At 55.5% G+C, this 16,491-nt stretch overlaps 1 protein-coding gene across 5 annotated transcripts; it reads left to right on the forward strand.

Moving 5' to 3' along the window:
* The first annotated feature begins 293 nt into the window (after nucleotides 1–293).
* DNAJB5 (DnaJ heat shock protein family (Hsp40) member B5) lies at nucleotides 294–16,173 on the forward strand. 5 transcript variants are annotated; one of them, XM_021554613.4, is made up of 4 exons: nucleotides 294–2,819; nucleotides 6,998–7,242; nucleotides 9,411–10,009; nucleotides 14,106–16,173. In XM_021554613.4, the coding sequence occupies exons 1-4, from the start codon at nucleotides 2,782–2,784 to the stop codon at nucleotides 14,337–14,339; spliced, it is 1,116 nt and encodes a 371-aa protein (XP_021410288.1). In that variant the 5' UTR covers nucleotides 294–2,781; the 3' UTR covers nucleotides 14,340–16,173. The 5 variants fall into 5 exon arrangements, with proteins under 5 accessions (XP_021410288.1, XP_021410289.1, XP_021410287.1 ...); XM_021554614.4 differs by having other exon boundaries at nucleotides 294–344; XM_021554612.4 differs by lacking the exon at nucleotides 294–2,819 and adding an exon at nucleotides 3,129–3,990.
* The last annotated feature ends 318 nt before the right edge of the window (nucleotides 16,174–16,491 follow it).

A 16,491-nucleotide genomic window follows, 5' to 3' on the forward strand; every position in this document is an offset into this window, starting at 1 on the left:
CGTCACGCTTTTCCAGAAGATTCACCCCGGGGATCCCGCCGCTGCGAGCGAGCGGCCGACCAATCAGCGAGCGCCGAAAGGGCGGTGCTGGCTTGAACTGGCCAATGGAAGGCGGCGACCGGGAGGCGAGGGGGGGAGAGGCGGGCAGAGGAGCGGTGGGGTGCCGCCTTTGCCCCGCCTTCCTTTAAGGGCCGGCCAATCAGCGCGGCGCGGCGATGGTCAGCCCCGCCCCCCGTGCCGACGGGGGCGTGGCGCGCGCGGGAGGGACTCCCCTGACGTGGCGGGCGGGGGGCGGGGGCGGGGGCGGCCCAGCGAGCGCGCGGCGCCCCGGGACAGCGGGAGCGGTGAGTGCCGGGGGGGCCGCGCCGCCCCCGCACCCCACAGCGGCCCCGGCCGCGCCACCGCGGGCTGGCACCGCGGCCCTGGGGCGACAGGGTGCCGCTGCCAGGCGGGACTGCCCTGGGGTGACGAGTTGTCGCCGTGGGGCTGGGAGGAGTCAGTCCCTGTGCCCCACAGAGCGCAGCTGCTCGCTGTGGGGTGGGGGGGTCACGTCACCCCGCCCTGGCGGGTAACAGGGCGTCACTGTGGGCTGGGCCGTCACTCTGCGCCGCGGGGTGACAAGGTGTGCCGTGGGGCTGGGCGGGGGTCAGTGCCCCCCACCCCAGGGGTGACAGGGCGCCCCAGTGGGACCCGCACGGGTCTTACCCCGTGCCTCGGGGGTGACAAAGTGTCACTGTGGGGGTGGGGGGCAGCGCCCCTGTCTCGGGATTACCAAGGGGTCGCTGTCTGGAGCCCCCCTGTCTCGGGATTAACAAGGGGTCGCTGTCTGGAGCCCCCCTGTCTCGGGATTAACAAGGGGTCGCTGTCTGGAGCCCCCCTGCCCAAGGGGGGACACGGGGTTGCTGTGGGAGTGGGTCAGTCCTCTGCGCCGTGCGGTGACAAGTTGTTGCCGCGAAGCTGGGGGTCGCCAGTCCCCCTTTACTGTGGCGTGGTAGAATATCACTATGGAGCTGGAGAGGGTCAGTGCCTCTGCCCCAAGAGTGACCCCGAGGCTGAAGTGGGCAGTCCCTCGGCCCGAAGGGGTGACAGAATGTCACAGTGGGGCTGAAGGTGATTGACCCCTCTGCCCATGAGGTGACAGCACGTCCCTTATAGGACTGGGAAGGGGTGCTTGCCCCACTCCACCTGTGGGGTGACAGTCTGTCCTGATATGGGGGTTTAAACCTCTGCTTTATGAAGTGGCAGAGTGTACCCAGGGGCTGACAGGATTGGCCTCTCTGCCCCTAAGGGTGACAGGGTTTAGCTGTGGATCTGGGAGCTTAATTGCTTTGCCCCTTTGTGTGTGGGGAACACAGGCTACCCACCCTGTCCTGTCACCATGGGGTGACATGGAGTCTCTATGGGGCTGAAGGTGGGGGAGTTGTCGTCTCTGGCTCCTATGGGGTGTCAGGGTGTCATGGTGGGACTGTGGGTCAGGGTTAACTGGGCTGCCCTACCCGGTGACCACGTGTCCCTGTAGGTCTGAAGAGTGTGTCAGGAAGGGGTTAATCCCCACTGCCTCATAACAGAGATAATGCATCCAAGTGGGGTAGGGAGAGAGAGAGTAACACCCCTGCCATGGGGCTGCAGTAGAACCCTGTGGAGGTGGAGAGGAATTTCTCTCCTATTTCACTTTGGAGGGAATAAATGTGCTCTCTTTGAGCTATATGGTATGGCCTGGAAGGGGTCAGCACCCCTCCACCACCATACTGGGGGTACTTTTGTATTCCAGTGGGGCTGAACTGGCTGGTGCCAAAGTTGGTAACCTCCTACCCAGGGGCAGTAACACGAGGGACCAGCATGGAAAGGGTTAACCTCTGTCCCCAGTCGAGGTGAAAGTGTCTTCCGGAAGGGCTGACCAGGAGGAAAGGGTTAACTTGCTTTCCTCTTGAGTCAGACAGCGGGTCCCAGTGGGTCTTGATCATCGAAAGGGGTCACCCCGGGACCCCTGTGGGTCTTTGCACTGGGGCACAATGTATGAGTGAACTCCTGTGTGTATGACAGCCCCTAAAATCGATAGTGCTTCTGAGCTTAAGTTCTTAGCCCGACAGTGAGAGGGGGGCAGGGGGCATGGGGTGGCGATCTGTGCAGTGGGGGTGGAGGTCCAACGCCATCCCCATGCCACTGTGAGCATTCCGACGAGTCTGGAAATGGGGTACCCTACACGGGGAGGCAGCAGGGGGGGCTTGATCCTACGTCCACACAACCGTGAGCAGCCAAGTGTGGCTGGAAAGAGGGTAACCTACTTGGGGAGACGCTGTGAGGAGCGTGACCCCATCTGCACCCAAGAGCCAGCACCAGATCGGTCTGTAAAATGAGGGACCCTGTCGGGGGTGATTGCAAGTGGTACTTGACACCATCCCCACGCAGGAGACAGCAATTCGTGGCTGTGGAGATATGGGACCCTCTCTGGGGAACTTCTGAGCGGGGGTCCTGGTCCGTGCCCACGCAGGAGGCGGCCGCCGGCGGGGCTGGCAGCGGGGGCTGTGCTGGCAGAGGCAGCGAGGGGAGGGTTAACCCCGTCCCCACGCAGGTGCTGGCACCCCAGTGGGGCTGTCGGTGGGGAGGGGGAGGCGGGCGGTGCGTGTGGGGGCTCGGGGAGGGGATGATTCATTGCGGGTAGTCATGACATTGCTGCCTGGTTGCCTGCGACTGCCATCCAGCACGGGCACGGGTGGCTCTGCCTGCCCCGGCGCGACAAGATCCCCAGCAGCTCCCTGACTGAGCCCGGGATACGCTACCATGCCGGCAATCCTGCTCTTCTGGAGCCGCGCCGAGAGGTATGCGCTGCCTCGGCACCTCGCCGGACCCACCCGGCTCGGAGCCCGGCGGGACTCCAGCCCCTGGGGACACAGCGGGATGTATCGCCCGCCCGGCTGTTTCGCTTGCTGCGGGTGGGACGCAGGATCTACCTGGTGATATCCCCAGTACGGCTGCCTAGTTTCGGTGTAGCGCTTCTGGAGAGGATGCTCTCCGTGGCCTGCGAGTGACGGTGACAGACGAGGGGACGCGGTGGCATTAGCTTTCCTTGGCGTGCCTGAAGGTGACTTCTCAGAAGTAGGTTTTGCGCCGTGGGCTCGGGGGACGCACCGTCCCCGTCCCGCTGCCCTGCTGCCACGGGAAGCCCCGGCCGCCGGGCGGGAATGCGGCACTCAGCTCCCTTCTGCCGGGGGGCCGGTGCTGGCGTCCGGTGAGGGGGACACAGGGACCCCCATGCATCCGAACGGGAAAAGCTGGGGAGGTTCACATTGGTTAACGTGACTTTTTTCCATATCAACGCCGCCCTACTTTTCTCCCTACCCGATTCGCCTGGCGGGTGCTCAGCCCTGGGCGTCAGCAGAGTCGTTTCTGGGGACACCGAGGGGCTCCTGGCTGCGCTCCCTGCGCTCCTTGGAGAGGGCTGCGTGGGGGACGTGACGGTACCAGGTGGCTGGGTGCCTTGTGGCAGTGGAGAAGAGGAATGCTGAAACTGATGGATTAAGCAGAAGTGTCTTAATCTGTCGGTTTAACGAGAAAGCGTCAAGAAACCAATTAAAAGGAAAATTACTGCACGGCGAGTGACTCCATTGAAGGGTCTCTCCGTGCGCGGCTGGGAAGCACACAAAGGACGGCAGCTCCCCGGCGGCACCGCGTCGAGCGGAGGAGCCCTTTCGGAGCCATCCTGGGAGCGAGGTCAGAGCCAACCACGGCTGCCGGGCTGGCGAAAAGCTGCCCTTTGGGTGTGCCGGGGGAGGTGGAGGGGGGGATTCGCCAGCAGAGCATCCCTTGGCGGCGGCGGCATCCTCGGCGCGAGCCAGCACCTTTTGGCCCGCCACCCTCCTCCCCCCCTCCAGCGCCTCCCGGCCGGGCACACAGCACCTGCCGCCGCTTGCGGACAGCCGCGATGTTTAAAATAAAACTAGAGCCTTTAAAAATGACAGCTTGGACTATGAATGTGTTCGTAAAGTTTCGGTAAGTGGGTTTCCGCCTCTCGACCTTGTGTCCTCGTTAAACCATCAGTGCCTGTCCCTGGCATCCCGCGGTGACCTTGCACCCTGAGATGGAACAAAAAAACCTTGTGCCATTGCCAGGGTGGGTTTGTTCCCTTAGATGACTGCCGAGCAGAGGGATTATGTCAAACGATCGCTATTCAGCTGGCGCGCTAGCCCAGCGGTTGCTCGGGCTGATGTCATGTGCGGGGCTGGAACAAAGATTTATTCTTTATTTAATTTTTTTTTTTTTTCTTTTGGTGTGGTTGCAAGAGGAGGATGGAGGCTGGGCTGACTCGGCAGATCAGGGGAATACCTGTGGTTTTCACCAAGGCAGGGTGGCCAAGGCTTATCTGGGGACATCTGATTTGCAGGGGTGATACAGGAATGCCTTTGCCTGCCTGAAACCCCCCAGCACTCCCGAGGGGGTTAATGGGAAGTCAGGAGAGGATGACTGAGCAGAAGGGGGAGAGGATCGGTGGCAAGGCGCAGCTGATCCCAGAGAGGTGGGAGGGAAGGAGGGAGGCTCTGCGGGGACAGAGTCGTGTTTTACCACCATTGTGCATGTGAGCTGAGCCTCGGGAGCATGCTGTAACCCACCGGGTCACCCACCGGCACCTGGTCCTCTCTGGCACGGTAAACCGCGGCACCGGGATGCATTTTGGTACAGAAATTCCCTTCCCCATGTCCGGCCAGACGAAGGGGTCCTTGGTCAGGTCAGAGATCCTCATCAGGCATCCCCACCCTGGCCAAAGACCTCTCGGTGGGCAAGACCAGAGATCTTGTGAGTAACGACATCATTTTGCGGTTTTGGGATGTGTTTTCTTGGGAAGCGCTGTGGGGTTTTGGCCAGATGAGGGTGTCCCAGTGGTGCTGTCAGGTTGGGCTGTGTGGGGTCAGAGCCAGACACTGTGGTTCCTGGGCAGCGACAGTTGAAGGTTTGTCAGCTCTGTGTTGCTGGAGCTAGGGTGTGATGGGGCTGTCTTTAGCAGTGCTTGGTTTGCTGTTGCTGTGGGAGGGTTGGCAACATCCAGACAGGGACAAATTGTCGTCCCAGTACTAGTCTCAGGGAGCCCCTGCCCTCCACTGGAGGCTGGTGTGGGGAAGTGGGGTGTTGGAGTGATCCTTGGCGTGGAGAATGGACAGGATACCTCTTGGCTCCTGCTGGTTGCTCACCCCAGGGTCTCCTGAAGCTTCCCCACCACTTAGAGAGTGTAAATGGGGAGGTGAATGTGGACTGGGGGCAGAGCATCTCCCAGCACCTGCATGGTCTGAGTGCTGCTGGCATCTCTGCATGCAGGATCTGGTATAGAAATGTGCTGGCATCCGGGAGCTGCCACAGGAGATGCTGTCAGATACTCTTTATGCCCCCAGGGACCTCCTCCCACCTCTTCTGTGCCTGAGATGTTGTACAGTGTTTGCAGATGCCCTCCTCTTCCTTCACTGTGTCCTTCAGGGGTGGCCTTAACCCCCCTTCCCATCTATGGCAAAGCTTCTCCTCCATGGCTGGAGCGAAAAAGAGCAGAAGTTGATGGCTTGAATGGAGGTGGCCAAATGTAGGACCAATTTCCAAGCTCCTGCAGGTGGTCATTGCCCAAGGCATGGCCCAAGGCAAGTGTTGGATGCCAGATTCTTAGAGCAGCACCCAAGCATGGATCTTAGTGGAGCACAGCCACGCTTGATTGAGCTGTGGTGGTTGGGGGATCCCTGTGTGACCTCCAATGGGAGCTCATGAATAGAGTAAGGATGGGAAGAACATCTGGTAGCATGTATGATGGTGAAGAAAAGGGCCAAGGCTCACACCCCATGCCAAAATCCATCTCCTGGAGGGCCACAGTGGGTTGAGGTGGCTCAGATGTGTTTGGAGCAAATATAGGATGAAACCTGGACTGTAGCAGGGAGAAATACGTGGGCAGTGAGGGTGCAGGTCTGCTAGGGCAGCACCTGGGAGAAGCAGGGTTAGCACTGAGTGTGAGAGGGGCCAGGCCAGACCCTGAGGTTTGGGGTCTCAAGTGTTTGCTGTCAGATAACCAAAAGTTGAGGAGCAGTGGGAAACATCTGTGGAGAGGCATGGGACTTGCTAGCTTTTGCCGGAGGAGCAGCCCTATCAGCTGCCCTGGCTGCTCCCTGGGTGGCTGCGTCCCCAGGGGTGACTGGGGGATGAATTACAGCCACTGGGTTTTCCATGCCTTAGTATAGGCACGGGCATGGCCTCAGCCCCCGCGCGATGCAGCGAGAGAGCCCTGAGTTCCTGGCTTACTGCAACATCTAATTGGAGGCTCTCAGGGAGTGCAAGTCAGGCTAGAAAGTGTTGAGGTTTTTTTTTAAACAGAAAAAGAAAAAAGCCCTCCCACCATCACAAGATGTTTCTGTCTAACGGCTCCGTTCTCTCTCCGCTAAATACAAATTATGGCTCTGACAGCCGGAGGCGCTTATCTCCAGCTGAATGCCAATTGCTTTCAGGAACAAAATGTTTGAAGTTCCTTTAAGGTGAAGGCACAACATGGTCCCTGCCACTGCTTTCAACCTCCAAAACCTGCTGTCATCACCCCGACTTCGGTCTCAGGTCCCCAGCTGGGAGAGAACCAGGCAAGGGGGCGGACACAGGCTGGCAGCTGCATTTGGACATAGCTCAGCCCTCCTGACTCAGTCAGGGGGGACGGACAGGGACGTGGTCCTGGCCTGACGTTAGCAGTGGCGTGGCCCCTATAATAGCACCGTGCCCCGACTTGAGCTCTCTGTCCCTGTCAGCCTCAGAGATGAGTCTGTCCATCCCAGCCGTGGGGCTCAGCGGGATAGAACCAGAGCTGGGATACATTCTGGCACAGGGGCTCTGACCTCTGTTGGGAAGCGTGGACTTGAGCTGGCTGTGGTGCTGCTGGCCCGTGGGACACAGGGAGCATCGTCTCCGCGATAAGTGTGTGCCAGCCCCATCCCCAGCTGCCCCTGTGTGATATTCACCTTACAAAGAGCTGTCTTTCTCCTTTTAGGAATAAGTACTCAGCTCCCGGCAGCGTCGCCGTCATGGGGAAGGACTATTACAAGATTTTGGGCATCCAGAGTGGCGCAAACGAAGATGAAATCAAGAAGGCCTATCGGAAAATGGCCCTGAAATATCACCCTGATAAGAATAAAGACCCCAACGCTGAGGAGAAGTTCAAGGAGATTGCGGAGGCTTATGATGTCCTGAGTGACCCCAAGAAACGAGCCGTGTATGACCAGTATGGGGAGGAAGGTAAGGGGATAGGCACTGCCCACTGGGAGGCAGAGATATGGGGTCCCAATCAATTTTAGAGGTGAGGGAGGGTTTTCACAGAGGGGTGTTTCAGTGTTTCATGCCTACTCCTGAAATGGGACTGATTGCCAAAGACTCAGAGAGAGAGTGAAGGCTCCACAGGTGTCAGAAATCACCTCTCATCCCACTCCTCCCCAGGGTGCTTCACTTGGCCAGCAATTTTTCACCTTGCTTGCTGGGGTGGCTGGGCTCCCCCTGCCCTCTGCCCCAAAACTGTGGGCGTCAGCTGAGAGATGGAAGGAGCTCACCTCCTGGGTCATACCTGTGGTAATTCGTTAGCAGCTCTTTAAATGACCTAAATAACACAGCAGAGACGTACTGCTTCTGCCCACATTCCCCCTGCACTTGGGCACTGGTCCCACTGTCCTCCCTGGTACAGGGTGACCTACAGGATTCAAAGCTTTTCCCAATTTAAGTAATAGGCCCTTGTTTTGAAACCAAGCGGCTGCTGTTGTCTGGTGGTTGGCATGGAGGAGGAGGAGGAGGAGAGCCGCTCAACACAGGCAGCCTTATTAGTCAATGATGGAAGAGTGCAACCCCATTCGAGGAGAGTGCCGAATAGCATCTGCATTAATCAGCCCAGGGCTTGGGTGCTTAAAAGAGCAGGAGGTCTGGCAGGAGCAGACGGCTGGGTGGAAGAGGCAGCTCCTCTCTTGGGCAGGTGCATCCTCTCACAAGCCACCGCAGGATTAAGCAGCAGTGGGTTAATTGTTGACCCGTTAGTTATGTCTGGGCTATGATGGATGCACCAGGCACAGTGATTTGCTGCCCTGTAAAATGAGAAGAGACTCTCTCAAGTGAGAAACCAGCTTTTCCCTGGAGGCCTCAATGAAATCAGACCCTGCTCAGGCTGGCGTCATGGGATTAAAGGTGAAACCTCCTGGGTGTACAGTCTATTAGGAATGGGGTTCACTGGGGATTTGGCAAAGTCCCTGTAGCCTGCAGGCATCTAAAATAAGAGTGAATTAAGGAAGAGGGTAAGAGCTCCCTCACTACCCCATCAAGTTAAAGACCATCTTCCCCCGTGTCCCATCATTGTTGAACCTCTCATGTTTCATGACTTTCCCCAACATTTTGTTTCTCTTTTTTGGGGGGCAATGAAGATCAGCATTTTGAGGAGCTTCAGGGTCCTACATGCTGTGTAGCAAGGTGAAGAGGGAAAGCCCCTTCAGCCCACCCAGAATGCTGACTTCAGCACTCAGAAGAGACCCCCAAACTTGTCCTGCTGTGGAAAGCTCGTGAACAGTTGGGACAAAGGACAGCCTGTCAGAAATAGCCCTTCACTGTCACTGGTGTGCCCTGAAAATAGTCCCTGAGATAGGCTTGGCTTAACCCTTCCCAACCCTCCTGATCAAAAATAGCCTTAAAGAGCATGTGTGACCTCTTTGGGGGGCATTTGTCATGTGCCTTGACTCTTTGGGACTTGGGATGAGTTGCAGTGATGTCAGGCTCAGCCTGGGAAAGGTTGCCAAATGATTCAAACCTTGAGCTTATCTGGCGTTTTATGCAGCCACTGTGCAGGGAGCTGCATGCTGACCTGGAGGTCTGCTCACCTTCACCTGCCTGTAGAATCATTGAGGCTGGAAAATATCTCTAAGATCATTTAATGACCACTAACCCATGTCCGTAAGTGCCGCATCCACACACCTTTTGAACACTTCCAAGAATGGTGATCCCATCACTTCCCTAGGCAGCCTATTCCAATGCTTGACCAACTTTTCTGTGAAGAAATTTTTCCTAAATATCTAGTCTCAAAGACAAGGCTATTGGGACAGGAAGGAGCCTGCTCATGGGGAAAAATGGAGATGGGCTGTACATTTTAAATTAAAATTAGGTGAATAGAATGGAGAGAATCAAAGAGGTCCTGCACTAGGGATAGAGGGAATGAAACCTGAATGGATTCTGAGCTTGCAGGGCATAGGAGTGGGACTGTGTGTCATGGGTGGAAATGGTGCCTTCACAGTGGTTGGGCTGGAGGGGTGATCTGCACACTCAGGAGAGGCTGGAAGGATGTGGCAGAGGCCATTCTCCCACCTGGGCAGTGCAGTCCTTGCAGAGCATTCCCCCACTGGGAGCATTCATGTCTCCTCTTCCCCCTTATCTTCCAGGTCTCAAAACTGGAGGTGGCTCTTCAGGTGGCTCAGGGAACACCTTCCACTACACCTTCCATGGAGACCCCCATGCCACCTTCGCATCCTTCTTCGGAGGCTCCAACCCTTTTGACATCTTCTTCGCCAGCAGCCGGTCTCGGATGTTCAATGGCTTTGACCAGGAAGACATGGATATGGATGATGACGATGACCCTTTCAGTGCCTTTGGCCGATTTGGCTTCAACGGCATTAATGGGGTTCACCGGCGGCACCAGGAGTCTCTGCACACGCGGAGGAAGGTCCAAGACCCACCTGTCATCCATGAGCTCAAGGTATCCCTGGAAGAGATTTACCACGGATCCACCAAGAGGATGAAGATCACTCGCAGAAGGCTCAATGCTGATGGCCGGACCATGCGGACTGAGGACAAGATCCTAAACATTGTCATCAAACGGGGCTGGAAGGAAGGAACCAAAATCACATTCCCCAGAGAAGGGGATGCCACTCCAGACAACATCCCTGCAGACATCGTCTTCATCCTCAAGGACAAGCCTCACTCACACTTCAAGAGGGATGGGACAAATGTGATCTACACGGCAAACATCAGTCTTAAAGAGGTGGGTATGGGTAGTAAATCCCATGAGATGTGAGGTGGCACTGGTTCATGGCCTTTGGGGGCAAGATGGGAGGCAGTCCTTCTTCTGCTCTGGATAGGAAAGACCAGGTAGGTCACAAGAAAGGAGCTGCAGAGGCCAACTTGGTCTTGGCTTTGGAGGTGTTTGACTTCCATGCTGGGTGTGGGACACTGACGCTGCAGTCCCTGCTGAACACATGACACTTCTTGAGCCAATTCATGTGTCTCATTTTATCCATTTCCTCCATTCTCCATATGTCCTGGTTTTTCTATTTTAGCATAGGGTATTCATGTGTGGAATGAAAGGCACATCCTCTCTAGGAACAAGGGAAAACCCAGGTTGGGTGGCATCAGTCTGATTCCTGCTTTTCCTGTAGCAGCTTAGTTACTGCCTAGGGTTGCACCAGGTGCCTCTTCCCATGGGCAGAGAGCAGGATCACGTGGAGGAAAGTGATCCCTTGCCCTCCCTGGGCAATGCTTTAGCTGTTTTCCTTGATTCTGGCTTTCCTAGATAGCAACCAAACAAATTAAATGCCCAGGCAATGAGTAAAACTCAACATTTCAAAGCCAGTCCTGGAGGTCTGGGTGGCAGGGCTGGATGGATGCATCAGATTATCCAGCAATCTCCACGAAGGTGGGAGAGAAAAGGGAAGATTATCTCAGTACAAGATGTGCTGTTCGCCACTGCTGCTGTAAAACTACCTTTTAATAAATCCCAGCTGGCAGCTGCATTTAACGTTGACATTTTTGGCAGCTGCCATTTGCTGTTCCTTTCAGATGGTAGACGCTGTCTGTCTTCTTAATGAGCTGATTTTTTTTTTCTTTCCTGAAGGCAGATATATGTTCTCAAATGCATTGAATAGAAATACGCTCAATGGGCCAGACCTGAGGTAGAAAAACGTGATCTTGTGAAGTGTGCCAGGAAGTCAGGAGAGTTCTGTGATGGCTCTGCATCCCAGCTTGGTCTGTGACTGGGTGTACTGGGGGCAAAAAGCATGTGGGTCGGGCAGAGCTGGGCACTCCTGAAGCAAACTCAGCTCCACTTAATTTGCAGACTCAGGAGTTTCCTTCGCAGTGCAAAGTACAGAGGTTTATTCCTGCAGTAGCTGGTTCTCCTGGCCAATCCAGAAATACTCAGGAGAGACTGCCTTATTTATGGAGCAGTGCATGCCATATCTCAAATATTTCCTTCTGTTCATTCCTTTTATCTGTAGAGTTAACCCTGACCTGGCTGTGCTGATGCCCAGACCATGTTAGTCCACGTTTGTGCACTGGTCAGGCTGCAGGGACTCCTGCCTGGAGTTGACTTTTGAGCAGTAACTGGAGAAATAGGCTCGAGAAGTACACCAGAAGGGTTGGACACTTTTGAGCTCCATGAGCAAGGTCTGCATGCTGGCAGTAGGTTTGAACAATGCAGACACAGAGCAGAAAAGTGATGGTCCAGGCAAATTCCTTATCTCTTTCAGCTGGAATTTCTGGTCTCTGACCTCCCCCAGCACAAACCCAACATGCTGGGCACCTTCATGGAGTTGCTGGTCTGGCTGTCATCCCCAGCCTGCTGCTTGCCAGGGTAGTGTGATACTTTGCTAAGTTTGTCTTCCAGGAGAAGAAGTTCCTTAAGTGCTCCAAGCAGATGCTGGGAGCTTTCCAATTCTATATGCTACCACCTCAGTATGTGACAAGAGTACAGCTTCTCCATCTCCTCAGCCTCTGTCTGTAGCCTTAGGTCTCTCCTTGCACCTTCTGCCTTGCAAGGCTACCTCTTCTAGCCTGGGTTTGAGTCTCTGCCACTGCCATGAGAGAGCATAGTGCCATAAATAAAGCTGGCAGGTGATGGGTACTGGAGGGCCCTCCCAGCCCTTGAGTCCCTGCTGGGTGCCTGTCCAGGGCAGCGCAGGCATTTTGCCACCTGTCTGCTGCAGAATCACAGATGTAGGAGTGCTCTTCCAGGGATTCATTGTCTTCCTTCTTACAATCAGAGGCGCGTGCCACAACGAGGAGCTGCGCAAGGGAGGAGATACACACAGCTCCACCAGCAGCTGCCTCTGCCGGGAGGCAGCAGTGCCGGCAAGGCGTCCTGCCCTCCTGGCTGCTGCCTAATGCCTGCCCTCGGCACCATCCCACTTTGCATCCTTTACCTGGCATCACCTTCCTCAAAGCTTCTGTACCTCAGCTCACCCCGGCTGGGACGCGGCCGGTGGCGGCGCCCTCTCCGGCGGCTTCACCACGAGCGGAGGAGGACCCAATGGTGACCTAGATAAAGCTCTGCTCGTACAGCACAGTGCTCAAACCCGGGGTGATTTCATCCCCAGGGATAAACCAAGCCTCTTTCTAGGATGCAGGGTAGCTCCCGCTGTTACTGGTGTTACTTCAGCAACCGTTTTCCCAAATGCCAGCAAAGTTGAGCACGAGTGAAAAACAGGGACATACGGCGGAGGAGTGATCGCCTCGGATTCTTGCGTCTTGGCTCTGGGAAGGAAACATTAAGATCCTGTCTGCCTTCACTGTTACCGCCTGCTTCTGCTCACATCTCTGCCTGCTTTCCTCATCCACGTGTTCCCACAGGGACTTCTTGTTCTCCTTTCTGTTTTGCGGCTGGAGGTGTCCTTTCTTGGCACACATGGCTACCTGCAGCCATGGCACACTGCACTGGGCACCAGCGAGCAGGAGGGCTTTGACATCCATGCACAGCACAAGCTCCTTGATGTGGGAATATTGTCCTTTGTTTTCCCTTCAACCTGCTGGAGATCAGCCAAGCACCTGCTGCTTACGCAGAATTGGTGATGGCATCCTCCTGCAGGCTGAAGACTTCATCCCTGGAGGACACCCTCTCCAGGAGGAGGCCTGTGTAGATGAGCCATGGAAAAGAGTTCTTCACTCAACAAAGACCCTGAACCAGCTCTGGCACAGATCCCACTGCAAACCCTCTGGTTCAAAGCCTTGGTTCTGCTGCAGAAGCCCCATCTATCATCTCAGAGGCCATGGCCAGCATGAGATATTTCTCCTGGTGCCTGTTGCTGCTCTGCTTTTGGAGGCTTTTCCGGGGGAGGGGAGCACAGAACGTTCCCCCACCTACCCCAGAAACAGCAATTGCATCTTTCTCCACTCCCCTTGCAGGGTGTTTTGGGAGGGCTGTGACCCCCAGGACCCAGTTCAGAAGGACAAATCTGTGCCAGCCCCCACATGCTCGAGGCTGCAGCTCAGCAGCCCCCCAGCCCCCACCCCCTTCCAGAAGCATCGTTCCGCAGTCCTCTCGCTCAGCCCTTGCTGAAAGCCTGGAGACGATCCTGCCCACATGTACGACAGAGCTGTCTGAGTTATTTAAGGACACAAGGATTTTCTTGCTGCATTCCTGTGTCACGTGGCTTGCCAATGCAGGCTGGTGTGCGGCTGCTGCGGGGGGCTGGGGTGGAGTGGGGTGGCAACCCTGCACTGGTTCCTGGCTGTACAATGGGATAGGAGATGGGAACCAGCCCCTCCAGCACCCCAGTTCCCAGGGAAGCTCAGTGCCACTGCCATACCATTGTGCCATGCTGGAATAGCCTTGTGGGGGCTGTTGGTGACAGGGATGGGACATGGGACATGGGCTGTGCTATAGATAACCCCAAGCACTGGGCAAAGCTGCCGTGCTCTGGAGGGTGACAGCTGATGGGCTGTGGCAACATCTCATGATCTCAGCTGGATTTTCGGCTGCGAGGCTGGGTGACAGGGCTGGAAAGGAGCTAAATTTAGCCTGCGTTGTTGCTGTGGGTGGCTGGGCACTTGCTGGTGGTGCCTTCTGGGCAGCCCAGCATGTGGGGAGGGGAGTCCTTCCCCCCATGAGACCTGGGGCACCCCTTTCCTGGGGAACCCCTCTCCTGCATGGCTCCTGCAGCCCAGTTCACAGTGGTTGGACCTGGCTGGTGCCAGCAGAGAGCTGTGCTTCCACTGGTGAGCATCACCCAATGCTCTTGGGCTCCATCCAGAGGGAGCTGGGCAGTTCAACCGGAGCAGCAGCCAGTGTGGGGACAGGGTGTGGCTGTTGGGATGCTTTGGGGTGTCAGCCCCATCTGATTGCCTGTTCTCTCTTCCTCCCTCAGGCCTTGTGCGGCTGCACTGTGAACATTCCCACCATTGATGGACGGGTGATCCCGCTTCCCTGCAACGACATCATCAAGCCAGGGACAGTGAAGAGACTACGTGGGGAGGGGCTGCCCTTCCCCAAGGCCCCCAGCCAGCGAGGAGACTTGATTGTGGAGTTCAAAATCCGCTTCCCGGACAGAATAGCTCCCCAGACAAGACAGATCCTCAAGCAGCACCTCCCATGCTCCTAGAGCCCAGGGACTCTCCTCCAAAGCAGCAATACTCCAAACACATGTGCCACAGCACCTGGCCTGCACAGAGCCAAGGTGTCACAGCACATTTAAATGCAAAAAACAAGAAAAAAACAACCCCTCACACTACTTTTCTCCCCCAAAAAACCTATCCAACCCACCCCCTATCCATCCTTCTTGGCCGGTTTTTACTCCAACAATGGGGAGACTCCTGTCTGCCACAGCTCTCCCAACTGCCAAACCTTTTCTTTCTCCCCAGAGGTCCATTTTTTTGCCTCACAAGAGTGAGAGCCATGGCCCTTTGCCCGGGGAGGTGCGTTGTGTTGTGGGTTTTTTATGTCACCTGCTTTTTAGGCCACTCTTCCCACAAGAAGCTGGACTTGTCGGGGTCCGGCGCTGTGTAAATAGGACTCCGCAGGATCTGGCATCCCCGCTGCTGGTTTTTCTCTTCCCCTCTTTGATACTTGCTGCTGTTTGGGGTCCCGGCTGTACCACAGTACCAATCACTCCTGCCTGTGGTGGCCCCCCCAGTAGCCGGACAATTCCTCACCTGGGGCCACGGTACCAAGTCCAACTGTGGTCCGCTCTCCTGTGCCAAGCCTACACTGAGCCTCGGCTGTGCCAAACAACGGAGCACATGGGGATGGTCCATCCAGCCTCCTGCCCCTGCCCGGGGATGTCCCCAGTGCCCATGGGCAGCGCTTACCTGCACCCACTGCCCACAGGGCCCAGCCAGCAGGAGGAGGGGGGAAAGCCCAAGGTGGAGCTTTCTTTTTTCAGATGTGTTGAGTTTGCATTGCTGCTTTTATTTTTTAATACATATATATAGAGCTCATTAGATAAACTTTGTAAAGGTTTTTCTCTGCCTGTATTGGGGATACTGGCCTGATGCACCCAGGCTTTTTTTGAAAGGGGGATGATTCAGCCACACGAACAGCAAACCCCTGGATTGGGGTTGTGTGTGCGTGTAGCACTAATCTGGGTGCAAAAGCAGAGCCAAGCGTGAGCAGAGCTGTGGGTTTCACTAGTGTTTCAGGTCAAATTAAGGATTCTAATAAGAGGAGAGAGGCATGTGTATATATTTTTCTACAGGGACAATTCATTCAGGAGGTGTTTCTGGACATCAGGGCAGATCTGGGAGGTGCATGAGGCAGTCTGTTTAGTGGCTCCATTTTCAAATACTGTATTTTTTTAAAACCTTTGGATTTCCATCAGGGGAATTTTTATATTTCTTACCTTTCTCAGCCCACACTGCCTCATGCCATTTTTTTTCCCAGGAAAGGGCTGGTACAGAGCTGGAAGCTCATTTGACCTGGGTTGTACAGCTCCTCTTTCACCGCAGCACTGCCAAGAAAACCCCTGCCAAAATATTCCTCCCCTGCCCCAGGAATCTTTTTTTTTTTTAATTCATTAAGAAAAGAGTTTACTGACTTGAAGCGGGGAGTCCCTTGGGTGGGGAGGCTGTGCATGGGGTGTTCATGGGGCTGGGTGTACAGCTGTACAGTGTTACCTGTGGGGCTAGGAGACCTGTGAGGTGCTGCTGAATCAATCACCTGCTTTGGCCAGCGAGGGGTGGCCACTGGTCCCTGTGGAGTTCAATGTGGAGAAATGTGGTGGAGAAACGTGGTGGACGCTGTGAGCGAGAAGACAGGCCAGCACGCAGATGCAAGCTGATTTGTTTTTCTCGGTTTCAACGAGACCTGAATGTTTTATAGTGGGGTTTTTTGTAATTTTCTTTTTTTTTTCTTCTTTTTTTTTCTCTCTCTTTTTTTTTTTTTTTTTTTTTTTTTGTAATGTCAGTATTGAGAGAAATAAAGAAGTATTTTGAAAAATACACTTTTTCAGGGTGTGTTGTGATGGGAGTTGCAAAGCTGAGCTCCAGCAAACAGCAGGGAGAGTGCTCTGTGCCAGGGTCATTGCCACCACCACCCTGGCCAGATGCCCTTGAGGCTGGCAGGGAGAGGAAGAAGAAATCTGTTTGTTTTGGTCCTTGTTGCACAGGACCTTCAGGACCTGATAATGAGGGCAGGGGAATGAATACATGACCTGGTTGGTTACAGAATGGCTGCTCCTTTCATGCATAGCCTCAGTAGCCTGACCACATTGCCAAGGTTAGGGGGCAGCGCTGGTGAGGGGCTCTGTCCCCTCAGAG

The sequence above is a fragment of the Lonchura striata genome, chromosome Z (assembly GCF_050655825.1).
Source record: "Lonchura striata isolate lonStrDom1 chromosome Z, ASM5065582v1, whole genome shotgun sequence".
NCBI classification, from domain to species: Eukaryota; Metazoa; Chordata; class Aves; order Passeriformes; family Estrildidae; genus Lonchura; species Lonchura striata.